The following is a 14,027-nucleotide window of genomic DNA, read 5'->3' on the forward strand; positions in this document are numbered from 1 at the left end:
GTGCTCTGCACACAAGGTCAAATAGGCTGCAGAATGCTGTGCTGCTTTTTGCAGCAGATGGGTAATGTTACATGGATTTTAATTACTGCAATTGCTGCTGACTTTGAGGAAGTACTCTCCCTTAATAATGACAGATTTGGCCACATAATAGTATTTAAATTTTGTGGCTCAGATGTGTTTGTTTAAAGATGCCATGCCTTTGCCCATCTGGAGAAGAATAATTAGTGAAGTTTAACTTTCCTGTTGTTCCTGTTTTTATAGCAACCCTTTATACTGTATTGATATTTTTCAAGGGGAACTTGAAAGAGCCTGTTGTCATTGGGAGGGTGGTGGGTGTTGATTCACAAAGCTTTTAAAGCACCTCTGCAGCTGATGTTCTGCAGGAATAATTTTTTTGAGGACGCTCTGCTATGAGCATGGGCTTAGAGAGCTCCTTTGATGTTGTGCTCTCACAGCTCCTCTGCAGCACAATAGAGAATATGCCAGCAGATGACCCCTTGAAATAGATTTGTACCTGTGAAGAGGTTTTTATCTCCTTTAGCCACTTTTCCACTCTGATTTCTAGAAAGTGTTGAAGAGTTCTTCTTTCTTTCAATGTATTTCTTCTGCCGTGTGAGGAACAGAGAAGGAATACTCTGTTATTCGGGGTCTCCTTTTCCCCCTCCAATATCTACTTTTTGTCGTAGATCATTGCCCATCTCCCTGCATGTCATGCAAGGACATCTAAAGAGTTTGCTCTATGGTGGGAACTATCTGGAAGCCTCATTTCTTACCTGCTCTTCTGGTTGTAGAGGACAGAGAGATGGCTGAAGATGAATAGAGTAGGTAGATGGAAGTCTCCTGCAGAGAGGAACAGATGCATTAGTTTCTTGCCTTCTGTGGGTAGGAGAAAAAAGATTGGTTTTGTCTTTCACTGTGAAAGACTCTGCTTCAGATTCAACATTCAAAATGTTATAAATGAGAAGCCTGACTAGGCCAATATTCAAGCAGCAATCAATTTATTAAATAATATGGTAAAGTATGAGCAATACAGCGCTGGGTACAGTGGGGGAAGTTTTCCCTCCAGCTGCACACCAATAGTTGAGGCTTACAGGTATTTATAGGGGTACTCATAAGCTTTCTCAGCAGTTTCTATTCCCAATTTTTACGTTACAATTCTATACACTATTGTGATTTAGTTTTTCTCAGGATGTATCTCGGAAAGCAGTATCCCCAGATGGTGGGGTCCAGCTTCCAAGAGAAAAAAGAAGTCTCCTAGCTGGTGAGGTCCAGATTCCAGATGTGGGTCCACCTTTTAATTGCAAGGACTAAATTCTCATAACAGGGATGTCCAGCTTCTCTTGGTTGAAACTATCAATCCTTGAGTTGATGTTCATCTTCCTTTCTGAAGTTGCTTTTCACTGTTTTCTTAAGGCATCAAGATAAGCATGTTTCCTTTTTATATATTCTAAAGCTATAGTTTCAAAGATCCTTACTACAAGCAATATTCTAAAATTATACTTCAAAAGGTTATTGCAAAACTCTTTAAGGCTTAGCTACAAGCAGGAAGTTCCGGTCAAACCACAACATCCTTAAAGCTTTAATTCAAATGCTCCTAAATCAACTTAACACATATAAAGGTTAATTGTGAACAAAGGATAGGTTCAAAGGCATTCTTCCATGCTTTACTTCCTCAGCTATTTATTAGAATTTGTCTTTATAACTGTCCCATGGTCGGTTTCCACACATGTCACAATCACAAATACACACATTGCCTGTATGTACCTGACACAAAACACAGCTTTATATTTCACAAAAATAGACCTGTGACAAAAGCAAAAATAAAGCCAGGAAGCAGATGTCTGGGAAAGGTGATGGGATTGTTGGAAGTCTTTAACAAGACATTAGATGGATATCAGGAATGGCATAGATGTAGTTGCTCTTATCCTGGGAAAGATAATTGGACTACTAGATGCTGCCCAGGGGCCCCTTTGAGATCCAGTTGTTATTACTTTTATGGTCTTTGGTAAGCTGAGGATCAGGACTAGTTACATGTCTCATTAATTTGAACTCAGCCCTCTACTAATTTAACTACACTGACCCAGGGACCAGATGTATTGATACTGCTGGCCAGCCCTGGGTCTGCCTGTCACCTCTCATCTTTCTGTGCTCTCACCCAGTCCTGCAGCACAGCCTGCCCACAGCAGGGGAGAGCACAGGAGCTTGCTCTCAGACATGCATATTGCAATGTCTAGCTGGTGTTTACAAGAGCAAAGATTGGCTTGGTGTGTAAATTGGAAAAAGCAGAGCCTGAGTAGTACTTCAAGGCAGGGCAGGGTGGGGAGGCTGAGCTGAGAGCCCCAACCTGGCACGTGCATCCCTCGGCAGCACAGTTTGATTACTGGTGTGAGGAATAGAGGGAGGGCAGGACTGAGCTGGCAGCCAGCTGTAACTAAAACAGCTCCAAGTCCTGAGGAGGAGAGGCAGTCACCGTGGGGAATGGAAAACTTACAAGGAGCAGAGCTCTGTGCCTGAAACGTGGGACAGTGGAGCCACTGCCCAGCATGCCTGTGTTATAAATAACTCTGGAGTTGTTGGCTTTTGCTGTTATGTATTGGCTTTTGCAAGTCATTATTAGTCACAGTAATTTTGATATAGTACAGTTTGTAGTCACTTTTAACTGCTTTAATATAGTACAATTAGTCATCTCTTGTGGCCAATATATTAGTGTGATAAGCATATATTATAGTTTAGGCTTTTGCAAAATACTCAAATAGAGACAATGTGTTGTGCATTGTAATGCTAACTTTTGCAGAAGTACCTAATGCTTTTATTTGTGTACCTAACTGACAATGGTAAGAATAAATTAGATAATATTGATTTAATGTATTTGTGAAGTATCTTATCTCTGTGATAAGATAACATTGAAAAGAACCGGGGAAAATAAGCTTTGAAAGAAAGAATGCAAGGAGGAATTTACCACCTTCCCTCTGGTTATCAAGAACTGTCAAACCACAGAACAGGACCTCATGAAGAAATAAAATATATAAATTTCATCTACAGTATGGCATGTACTTTAAGAAGACAAGTCAAAGGTTGAACCAAGCAAAAGAATTCCCAAAACATATAAACTCAAAAGAATGTTTGAATATGTATAATCTGCATGAACAGGCATTAAAACAATATAATGAAAAAAAAATATAAATGAAAATTGTTTTGAGCTATCTGATGTGCCTCTGGCAGTTGCCAAGCACCCAGCATGCTCTTCACTGTCCCTTTTATCCCTTATTAAGCTTTTAAAAATTTTAGAGAGTGAGCCTTGTTTCTCACATGTGGACACTGGTTACCACCAGAGCTCTGATCCATCCTGACAGCAAAAGTTAGGGAAAGACAGAAGACAGCAGTGTGAAAGCAAGGAGCCAATAAACAAGAATGTATTTTTCCATACCAGTCAAGCATAATGAAATCTAAAATAGTAGAGCTCACCCCTCTTATTTGGGTGCTTTGGTGTTTTTTCTCTTTCCTCCTGTAATAAATAGGTGTGATTCATGCTGATAAAATTGAAACAGTAATCAATATTGATACAGTAATATTTGGAAATAATAAAACAGTTAAAGGTGAAGTGCCAAGAAAGAAAGGGAGAGGAAGGGCTCCCCCCCTTCTCCTGCAGATGTTCAGAACAGGAAGAAGCAAGAGATAACTATTACTAAATTTAGTTGGAAGAAGAGGAAAATTTGGTTGGACATTCAGGAAAATGTTAATTATATGAGATTTATTGCTTTGATGCTAGAACATAGTATTGGCTTGTATGATATTAGCTTTAGCTTGCATTATACCAGCTTAGTGCACATGTGTAATCCAAAAGGTGAATCAAAGGACATCGAGGAAGAGGAGAGGCCTTCATCAAAGATGACCCTCAAAGAGAGTGGTGCGACCACCTAAAATGGTGGAGCATGCGTGGTAAAAGTGATAATAAAGGTGGAGATACAAGTGTGATGAGTCAAAAATGGGAGGAGATGGTGATGGTGTACAGTATAAAAAGGGGAATTTTGGGCTTGGCAATTCGTGCGGGAGGGGACGGGAGTCAAGCCCTGCACTCCGTACCCAGCGCGGTTATTTTTGCTTATGCGCTATTATAAGAACCAAATTATCCCTTATCATAACTAAATTATGTTGTCAATATTTTGTGTGTATTCAATTTTATATATTTTAAGCTACTTCTAATAAAGGTGGAGATACAAGTGTGATGAGTCAAAAATGGGAGGAGATGGTGATGGTGTACAGTATAAAAAGGGGAATTTTGGGCTTGGTAATTCATGCGTGACGGGACGGGGGTCAAGCCCTGCACTCCGTACCCAGCACGGTTATTTTTGCTTATGCGCTATTATAAGAACCAAATTATCCCTTATCATAACTAAATTATGTTGTCAATATTTTGTGTGTATTCAATTTTATATATTTTAAGCTACTTCATTAAAATTGATGCTACATTTAATTTAGTTTAGGTTTCTTTTATGATAGGATAATTGGGCAAATATAACACCTCTTTCCACCTTCAGGCGTTCACTTTACTGCTCCTTGCTCCTCAGTGTTTCAGTGCATACAGTGAAATCTTAATCCTGCTGAAGCTATGTTTAATTTTATTTATTTAATTTTATAATATTTAATTTTATAACCTATAGCAATAGGGCTGGGTTTCCACCTCTGGAACTTGGAACAGGTCATAGAGTTGTTGCTGAGCAGCAAGCATACCCAAATTAGAAATGACATGTTTTCCTATTCCCTACCTCCTGCTAGCACCAGTGCCTTTGTATCCAGCCTGTCAGCAAACTCAGGGAGTATAAGCACCATTAAAACTATCCTTGTTTGTTTTCTGGAGTGGCTTGCTGCTCTTGATCTGGCTGGTGATGTGGAAGGTAGCACTGGCCCAAGGGAAGGTCAAGACCTGAGAACAGCAGCTGTGGGACTGCTGAGCTTAAACTGATCACAGCCCCACACCCTGTTAGCACAACTTTTCTTTTGTTGGTTAGCCAGTGCCCCTTTTGGATCGGGAAGGGATTTGGCATTTTGGACCTGACAGATGGCCTCTCAAAGAGATACATATAACTGGCAGATGCTTCTCCTGAGTGATCAGTTAGGCTTTAAAACCAGCTCTTGGCCTCTTGATGAGCTTGAAAAGGCCTGTGCAGTTTCTCCATCAAAAAGCCTGCCTTGAGGCATTGTCATGTAGAATCACTGCTGTTGGCTTCTTAAATTGTATATAGAAAGTGACAACATAATAGGAAAGGTTATAAGTGGGGCGAAAAAAAGTCCATTCAGTCCAAAATGCCCCAGATCCACCTTTTTTTTTTTTTTTAATAATCTGTCAAGAGCAATTTAGTTTTGGTATTTTTATACTACTATTCATCCTGCTGTAAGTTGATGTGGAATGAGCAACAACCCCTGCTTCAGAGAGTGCAGACCTGAAGAAAAGGAGGCTCAGGGAAGACCTCACTGTGATCCAGAACTACCTGAAGAGCAATTTCGTTTTGGTATTTTTATACTACTACTCATCCTGCTGTAAATTGATGTGGAGTGAGCAACAACCCCTGCTTCAGAGAGTGCAGACCTGAAGAAAAGGAGGCTCAGGGAAGACCTCACTGTGATCCAGAACTACCTGAAAGGAGGTTGTAGCCAGGCGAGGGTCAGGCTCATCTCCCAACTAAAGACTGACACGATAAGAAGAAAGGGCCTCAAGTTAAGATTAGATATTAGGAAAAAATTCCTTCACCAAAAGGGCTGTCAAACACTGGAAGATGCTGCTTAGGGAAGTGGTTGAGTTGTAAATGCTGTAGGAAATTAAAAGATCTGTGAATTTTGCACTTATGGAGGTCGTTTAGCAGTGGCCTTGGCAGTGCTTGATGTGATGGTGATGGAACATGATCTTGTCAGATCTGTGGTCTTCATGTGCATCCTCCCTCCCCCAGCATGCTCTCTCCTTTGCCATCCCTGACAGGCAATGTGGTTTATCCTAAGACAAGGACACCAGGTGGGAATTGCAGGAGGACCTGTCTGGATGCTCACATAGCATCCACAATGTCCTCCTCATGGCAAAATCTGTTCCAGCTAATTGATATTTTGCTATTTGCAATGATCATATATATATTCATGCATGAAGCCGTTCCACAGAGATGTAGAAGAGTCAATTTAACTGAACAGTGCTGCAGCTCTGGAGTCTGAATTTTCTCTCATACTGTTTTAATAAAGTTTAATTTGGTGAAGTTTCTTGCTCTTTGAAGGGATGAAGAATATTATAGCAGTATTTGTTGCAGAGTGCTGCTATTAATTATTAATAAGTATAATTGATTCATTAAGAGATAATTTATGTATAATTAATGCACTAATAGTAATGCATTAATTGCTATAAATGCAATCAAATCAAACCATTATTTTTCAGATAATATGCATGATTAGAGATTTGTGGTTCGTACCATCTTATAAAGAAGTCATCATAATATTATGTGGCCATGATACTCAGCAGGAAGATTTAATACCTGAACCAGCAGAGCATTGCTATCTTTTTATATATAATTATACATGGAAGTCAATAAAATAGCTACTTTGTAGAGATTTATATGGGGCAGGATTTACAATGTTAAATATGATGGGTTTCAAACTTTGTGATAAGTGCATAAATGGGCCATTTAATTGCCCTTAATACAAATTCACCCTACTTCTTTAGATTTAGCTATTCCAATTAAGTGCACTGAGCATTTCAGATGATTAAATTATTAGATGTATTGTAAATGATTTATTTGAGATCTGTTGCTGGTGAAGGAACTTGAAACATATATTATCATAATCTGGTTTCTAATCTGTGTGCCATAGCCAACAAATACGTGGCTTTTTTTCATCCTTCCCATTGATAGTGCTGTCATTCTGTAAGAATATCCACAGAAGGGAAAGACTGTAAATACTTATGCTATGCCACAGTTACATTTTCAAAAATATCTCATGCACAATAGCATTTTTTGTTTCCTGGTTTTTAGACAGTAAGTGATGTATCTAAAGCCAAGGAATGTCAGAATCATACATAATTTCAAAAGTTTGTGATTTCTGGGTTTGGACAATAGGAACTGCATTTGTTTTCTTAAAGTAGGATGCCAATACAGCTTAGAGCAGATACAATATCATGAAGTCTAACAAAGCCACCTAAATTAAGCTTTTTGAAGACTGAGACCAGAAAATTCAGGTTAAAAAGGAAGATGCAGACTTTTGACAGTCATGAAAATGTCTTTGAAATATTTTTTTTTGGGATGTAGAGATATCTATGTATTGAAATACAGAAGTTAGTTTTGTAAGAGATGTCCAGGCCTGCTTAGCTGGACATCTGCATGTATGAATCAGAAGGATTGGGGTGCAAATTCTGCAAAAGAGTCAGATAAGGTCGCTTTAGGTCGTCCACAAAATCCCTTTAGGTTTTAAATATACCTGGAAGCATGGAAAATGCCATTCTTTGAGTTCAAGTTCAATGTTCCTGTATATGAAGGAGGGAAACGTAAAGGCTAGTGTAGAGGACTCTGGGGACTTAGAATGCTTGATGAGAAAAAATTAAAATATTTTTGCTCTTCTGTTGTCACTTTCATTCTCTCTTCTCTCAACCTCTGTTAAATTAAATTTCTATCACTATAGCTGTTCTTCATAAAAAATACATGCTTCATTTCCTGTGCAGAATAAAGTAAACATGGCAGATAAATTTGCATGTTGTCTCTTCTCTCAACCCCTATTAAATTAAATTTTCTATCACTATGGCTGTTCTTCATAAAAATTACATGCTTCATTTCCTGTGCAGAATAAAGTAAACATGGCAGATAAATTTGCAGTGAGACTTGTCAACAAACACATAAGATCATGGATATTAGGCTGAGCATAAACTTTCTCTCGTATTCAATTTACTATTCTTTTTCTCTTATATTCAATTTAGTAGTGCAATAAAACTGTCACCAGATCAAATGGGGTTTTATCCTGCATCAGCTAGAAAACAATGCCATTAAATTGGAAGGGTACAATTTGGGTGTATACCATATACCATTGCTCTCTTGTGAGTTACAAAAATTAAAAAGTTCTGCACGGCATGATGATATGGCTTGCATGTTCCAACATGTAAATAGGGATTTAGTCTGGGTAGTTCAGGGTGTATAATTAATTGATTATTTATAAGGCTGTTTTTCAGGGTGAAAAATAATATGTTTTACTGCAGTAAGGACCTGAAGTCTCTGAACATTTGTTTGAACAGAGTGGATTTGTTTGAACAGAGTGGGTGGAAAAAGGCCAAACACTACTTCCACGATTTTTTTGGGGGTGTAAAAAGCAGTAGACAAAATACAAAAATAATGAAAAAAGCCTTCTTTACGTATTTCAGCATAGGCTGAAGAAGGCTGCCTCTTTCCCAAGAAATTCAGTCTATTTCGTCACAGTTCAGGAAACCAGGACCCATTGGAATTCATAATTCACTTCTCACCTTGGAGATGAGAGTACTTAGTTTTAGGGGTCCCTTCCTGGCCCAGTCTGGTTTTTTAAGGTGAATTAATAGGCCACAGGAGCGCAAGTGGATTCCTACAGCAGCACTTGGGAGTGTTCTGACATGAAAATTTTGTATTTTTTCATACTGTTCAATATTAGCCACTTCCAGTCCTTCATTTTAAAGTACCTTCTCACTTGCAATTATTTGATATTACGCAATGTATTGCAATGTATCCACACATGATTAATCCAATGTGCTCTGTGTGTGGGATCTGAAATAAAACATTTTGAAATGGCTGAAACAAAAATGAATAATACATTAATATATAGTACACTTAATTTACTAAGAAGTACAAACTTCTGTTATTTAATATTCTCTGAGCATATATTATGTTTAATTTGCTAAGAAGTACAAACTTGTATTATTTAATATTCCACTGATACTCAGAGATTGATGGCTGGTAGTATATGGACATGGTCCTTGCCTCTGCAAAACCTAGAGGTGTCTTTCACTTTTCATATATTGCAATTCGGAAAATAGATCTGAGTACCAGTAAAGAGGTGACCTGAACAGTCTTTGTCTCAACTGAGCCTCCTGTTTTTCATTTGCCTGTTTTTCATGGGATGCTCTATGATGTGTACGTTCATTAGGGACGCTGTGGGGCTGACGTCTTCCACAATTAGTGCTCACGTATAATGAGATGCATTGCTGACAAGGGCTCTCTTGTTTTCTATAGTTTCACTGAGGAGCCTTTCCTTCTTCTTTGGCATCAATCCATTAAAGCCGTTGCACCATGTTCAGCTGGGTGGCTGGGATTGAAAATAATTTTCAGGCATCGAAACTTTGCTCGTGTGTCATCAGCTCCACCTCTTGGATTAATTTGGCTTTTGCAGACCCAGTACATAGTTCATAGGGGAATTCTCTCTGGGAATGCAAAAAGTCCTGAGGCAGTGCCCTAGTAAAAGCATCTGGCTCAATTGCTTTGTCCTGCCAGTTCAGTGCTTGATGAGTAGCAAAGTTTAATTGCAAATTACTTTGCTAATAATTTGGGTTACATTGTCCTCTAGTGGCTCGTGTAGATAATGGCCCTGCTGGTAAAATCCTTTTGCTTTGTGTTTTTAAATGCTCTGATATTCTTTTCATAGAAGTCCACCAAATAAAAAATTTGCTTCTTTTTGCCATTGTATCAGTACAGCAAGACCTCTCCTCTATAACTGTAGATATTTTGCTTAATAAATTTGTATATTTTGAATTGTTCAAAATAATAATAGGATTGTGAGAAATATATTTAATCAAATCATTTGATGAAAACAAATATATCCTTCATACCAACAGTAAAAGAGAATAAACTCAACATGATTTTTTTTTTAGTAGGTTCAGGACTAGTACACTTTCATAGTTCACTTTCAGAAAATACACAGAGCTCTTACATAAAGGAAATCAGAATGGCCCTCCAACATGTCCTGTGGCTACTCACTCATAAACCTCAGAAACACTGGGTTTTGGGCCTGTGGAGTGGAATCACTGCCTTTCCTGGCAAGCATAAAGAGCACTGGAGTGCTTTGCAGCTGGCTGTTTTGCCAGCATAATGCAGATGTTTGCAAGTAGGAAGAGGGATCTGAAGCATGGAGAATTACTCCAGGGTGTTTGCAGTGACAAAAAAATAAGCTATATTGCTTTGAAAAGGTGATGCCCTATTCTGTAATGTGCTGAGCTGGTTTGCCCCTGTGTCAGAGCAGCAGGATTGCTCCCTGTAGAGGCCTTGGCCCTGGCCATGGGAAGTGTAGCAGGCAGTGTTTGGGCAGAACCTGCCACATGGGATGCTTCAACAGGCAAGTCTTCCTTTTTCCTGCTCTTTCTTCCTTGATGAAATGCCATGAGTAAGCACAAATTGAGGCTGCACTGCAGAAGGAGTTTCTCTGTGTGTAAAAAGAGGAGAACGATAGAAAGTTCCGTTTATGTCTCCAAGATTACGTAGGAAGCAGCAGTTATAAATGGTGGAGGAATGTGGTATATCTTCTAAAGAAATAGTTGTGCACTCCAGCAAGGTGATAGCTCATGTTTTCTGTTGCAGTTTGCTATTACAGTAGGGACAAAGGAGTACTCCTATCTTACAGAATTAATTTTCAAGGCTTTTTCAAGCTACCTTGCCTTGTAGCCTATCAGGGAACTGCTATATTGGGATTCTATAAAAATTCCTTGTTCATGTCCTCCATTCCTGGCCACCTCTTTCATTCTTCCCTTTTAGAATCACAGAATCAGAAAGTGGATTGTGTTAAAAAGGTGCTTAAAGATTCCACAGTTCCACGCCCCCCATGATGAACAGGGACACCTTCTGCTGGACCAGGGTGTTCAAGGCTCCATCCAGCCTGACTTTTTGGGGAGGTGCTCCTTTCCCTCAGCAGTGCTGATGGCAGAGGCACTTTGGATCATGAGCAGATCTGTCCTGGCTGCTGGTGGTGGTGTCTCACCCCAGTGAGGTGCAGGCAGCACCGCTGGGAATGGCTCACTGAGCTCTTCTGGGATCCTGTCAGGATGCTCCCTGTCCCAGGGCTCCTGGCAGTGTTGGATGGATGCCAGGGAGCTCATTCCCTGGGCTGATCAGCCTCAAACACTGGGAGAGTTGCAGTGCAGCTTAATTTACCCTTGACACAGTGGAGTTGAGCATTTGGTGCTGTCCCCATGCTGCCTCAGAGTGGCACACACCCCCACAGCTGCCGCAGCTGGGAATGCGGCTGGGCTGGCGGAAACAAAAGGTATAAAGTCAGACTGGGGGTATAAAATGCCTTTATATCTTTTGAAATCACCTGTGGTGTTGCTCTTACAATTTGTTCAGAGGTTTATTAGGCAGTGATGGATGCAGGAATATTTACTTTTAGCTAATGCTCTGTGCATCTTCTGCTCGGAATATTTTCAGGCATTTTCAGTTCAGCAATCAGGTAGTTTCTTTACTTCTTAATTAGCTGCTAGGAGGAGGGTGAAGGTTTTTAGTTTTCTCTAACAAAAAGTTTTCGTTTTTGAAAACCCTTTTGTCAAGTCTTGCATCAAAATATTTTCTTCGTGCTTTGCAAAGTTCTTTTCCAAGGGTTTGTACTTCTTTAACCAAGATGCTAAGTGAAGTTTTGTTTATCCTTAATTCAGAATGTGGGGTTTTATCCTTCATGTACCACAGAGTGAGTGGTGCAGATTGATTGATTTATAGCTCCCTGACTACAATTTCTGCTTAAATATTTGACTTTTTTTCAGGTATCTATCAGGCCAGTGGTTCCCCTCCTCCACAACTGGAATCTTGTACAGAAACTCATTACTGCTTTCCAGGTGTGCTCTCTCTGACATCCCAGCAGTGAGGGGACTCTGCCCCATCAGTGAGGCTCTCCACGAGCTGCTGTGGCAGTGCTCAGGATTCTCCTGCAGGAAAGGAGATGTGATTGACCATGCCCATTTCTCTTAATCAGACAAATGCAGGCTTCTCTTCAAACCGGGGCAAGAGGTTGTTCCTCCCAACCAGCTGTACTGGTCAGTGTTCACTTCCAGCTGTGTGTGGACTCCACCACCCTTTACATCGTGGGTATGCCAGCAGAGTCTTTCCAGAAAAACCTGACCTTGATGGCAAACTCAGTCAGAGCTGGAATCTGATGGAATCGATTTTTGGTGAAACTGATCCCTCATGCTCTCTCTCATAAGGCTGTCTGAGCTCTGTATGTGCTAATGGGAAAAATAAAACGGCGACCTTGTGTGTTCCCGGGTGTGATCCTGCTCAGCAGAGCCAGGCGTTTCTCAGGCTTTTGACAAGTGCTTTCCACCCTGTGCCTGCCTGTGAGCCTCTCTAGTTCCTGCAGATGCAAATGTGAGTGCACCTTGCTCCGTAGCAGATGTCTTTGGAGAACAGATGTCAGTGCTCACTGCTTTTTTGTATGAATGTAAAACACATCCTACAGTGGAAAACAGGTGGTAATTTTATTTACATCCTCCTGTATTGGAGAGCAATGAAACTAATGAGATATGCTGCAGCATTTCCAGGGTTTCCATTTCAATAAACCTCTAATCTTGAAACTGTTTTAATCAGGTTCCACTATCAGACGTTCTTATTTCTGCATTGCCAGCACCCATCTGAAATGATTGCTTGGCCTCACATTAATAGGTGATGGTGTTTTGATGTGCACTGTTAAATAATTTCTATTTCAGGATTAATTTCTGTTTGGCCTTTTCTGAAGGTAGTGTTCAGCATTGAAGTGGCTGTGTGTGAATTGTAATGTCCTTGTGTTATCTCCTGTCAGAATAACGAAATGGTGGAGCTGCAGAGGATACGGATGAAAGACGAGATTCGAGAGTACAAGTTCCGAGAGGCAAGGCTGCTGCAGGACTACACTGAGCTGGAAGAGGAAAACATTACTTTACAGAAACTGGTGTCCACACTGAAGCAGAATCAAGTAAGCCTCGAAAGATTCAAGGCACTGTACTGTAAATTGTTACTATTTTCTCCTATTTCCATTATGTGATCCAGGAGGGCAGTTTGATAGAAGTTTCTTTTTATGTTTGTGTTTGTTGTTTGTTTTTTTTTTCCCAGTAGGGTTTTTGCTAATCACTTATTATAAAATGGTGTTGCTGCCCGTTTTTGAAATATGGGCAGGCTCTCAGTTTTGAAAAATTGAGAAAAACTGGAATACTTTATTGTAGAACTATGGAATCACAGAGGAATTATTAAAAGATATCTATTTTTGCTTCATGCTTTTCCTGCCTCTCAGGAACTCAATGCCCAGCAGTCCATTAAAATGTGCAAGAAATTTGGTCTCCTGTCAGAAGAGTTAACTTGTGGTGATGAGAATTTAAATATCCAGGTTGGATGGTATAACACTTCCTGCCTTTTAGATTCTGTCTAGACCATCATAACATTGCACTTCATAACACCCTCTCCTCCCTGCCCTCAGAGGGTCACAGCTCTGCACTGCAGCTCCTGGTTGTGTCCTGACCTGTTGCCTGGTGCTCCTGGGGCTTCTGTGGAAGAGCCAGCCCTGTCACAGTTTCTGATGGCAGCCTGGGAACAAAGCTGCCTTATTCCTGCAGGAATAAGCAGTGCTATTTCAGCTCTCTTTTACTGCTTTTTTTACTGCTGCAGCGCAAATGCGATTGAAACACTTAAAACAACAGAGCTGTGCTGCAGGGAATACTCAGGTAATAGAAATGGGTGCATAATTTCCTTATTTATGAAGATGCCTAGTCCTTCACACTGCTGAAATGGAATTTATAGCAGATCTTCTTTGTTGCCAGAGTTATTTACCCAGACAAATTCCTCCTTTGAGGCATGGATTTTTTTTTCTCATTAACCTCATAGGAGACATTTTCACATTTTCAGGAAGTAAACGACCCCTTTATGGACTGTTCTAGTTTCCCCCAAAAATGAAATCTGTTTGCAAGTGTTTATATTTGTCATAATATTTCATTTTAACTGAAACCAAATGTCAACAGTCTGTGGAGAGAAAAAGCATTGCCACATTTTGAAGGGCTTTAAAAATCATTCATTTTGCATCTCAGATCCATGCACTTG

General features: G+C 40.0%; 1 protein-coding gene across 10 annotated transcripts in view; it reads left to right on the top strand.

The window, feature by feature from the left end:
• BICD1 (BICD cargo adaptor 1) overlaps positions 1-14,027 on the top strand; it is a 251,762-nt gene that overhangs the window by 112,739 nt on the left and 124,996 nt on the right. For all 10 annotated transcript variants that reach the window (XM_039707899.1, XM_039707891.1, XM_039707897.1 and 7 more), the window contains exon 3: positions 12,760-12,912. In XM_039707899.1, the coding sequence (XP_039563833.1) occupies positions 12,760-12,912 (153 nt within the window). The remainder of the gene's footprint in view (positions 1-12,759; positions 12,913-14,027) is intronic.

This window comes from Passer montanus, unplaced genomic scaffold, assembly GCF_014805655.1.
Source record: "Passer montanus isolate IOZ18808 unplaced genomic scaffold, ASM1480565v1 scaffold20, whole genome shotgun sequence".
Taxonomy (NCBI): Eukaryota; Metazoa; Chordata; class Aves; order Passeriformes; family Passeridae; genus Passer; species Passer montanus.